The 1120-nt window shown below is 34.5% G+C and overlaps 1 protein-coding gene across 1 annotated transcript in view; it reads right to left on the bottom strand.

Moving 5' to 3' along the window:
* Positions 1-1120, bottom strand: part of LOC110445510 (probable UDP-sugar transporter protein SLC35A4) — a 41089-nt gene that overhangs the window by 12773 nt on the left and 27196 nt on the right. Inside the window, exons 6-7 of the mRNA XM_021490180.1 lie at positions 722-784; positions 200-347 (exon numbers count right to left, since the gene is read on the bottom strand). Of these exons, the coding sequence (XP_021345855.1) occupies positions 200-347; positions 722-784 (211 nt within the window). The remainder of the gene's footprint in view (positions 1-199; positions 348-721; positions 785-1120) is intronic.

The raw sequence follows: 1120 nt of genomic DNA on the forward strand, positions 1-1120 counted from the left end.
CAGTAGATATTGAATTCATTGACAGCCTTCACTAGTCCCGATACTATACAGTAGATATTGAATTCATTGACAGCCTACACTAGTCCCGATACTATACAGTAGATATTGAATTCATTGACAACCCTCACTGGTCCTGATTCTATACAGTTCAGGATTATTCAACGACGACCAATGGTAACATGTCTACATGTAAACATACCACAATGTTCTTTTTGAGGATGTATTCAGTGACGACCCCAGCAAGCCCGGAAACCGTACAGTAGATGAGCATCATGACTAGACCAATTACGGTCACATGGATATCTCCAGCAGTTTTCACTTCCCCCTTATCTTGTAGTCCACCATAGCTGCAATATAAATGAATTTCATATCAGAAAATTTCTATTTCCAATTCTCGGAATTAAAAAATATCACATAAATCATAAAAAAAACGTTAACATTTTCCGTGAATAATAAAACTTTTCGTGTTCAGACAGTACCTCATTTATCTTGCAATAATAAGTCTGTGCCTGCAGGTAATAAGCCTATATGACAACAACTGCTATTTCTTTGTACTGTTAAAAAGTCCATCTCCTTTTTTTTGAGTCAAGAGATTGTGTGTTGTCTGCCTTGGCTTGTTGCAGGATAATTATGGCAGTCATATATATACTGTGTGTCACACACAAGTACGGTACTGTAAGATCTCACAAGATCAGTTAAACCAGGTACATGTATCACCTACCTATTACAAAAGCCAGCAAATGTAAGAATTCCAACAGAAGTCCACTGGTTAAGGGATAAATTTCTGAAAAACAAATTTCAAAATCAGATTAGATGGCTAAATGTATTAGGTTCGTGCTCACAACCTTAAGTCTACAAAGATGTACAAACATTATCTATATTGTATAACAGGCTACACAGAGTTTTATACTATACATTATCTATCTTGTATAACAGGCTACATAGAGTTTTAGACTATACATTATCTATATTGTATAACAGGTTACAGAGTTTTAGACTATACATTATCTATATGGTATAACAGGCTACATAGAGTTTAAGACTATACATTATCTATATTGTATAACAGGCTACACAGAGTTTTAGACTATACATTATCTATATTGTATAACAGGCTACA

Source organism: Mizuhopecten yessoensis, unplaced genomic scaffold (genome assembly GCF_002113885.1).
Source record: "Mizuhopecten yessoensis strain PY_sf001 unplaced genomic scaffold, ASM211388v2 scaffold2317, whole genome shotgun sequence".
Lineage (NCBI taxonomy): Eukaryota > Metazoa > Mollusca > Bivalvia > Pectinida > Pectinidae > Mizuhopecten > Mizuhopecten yessoensis.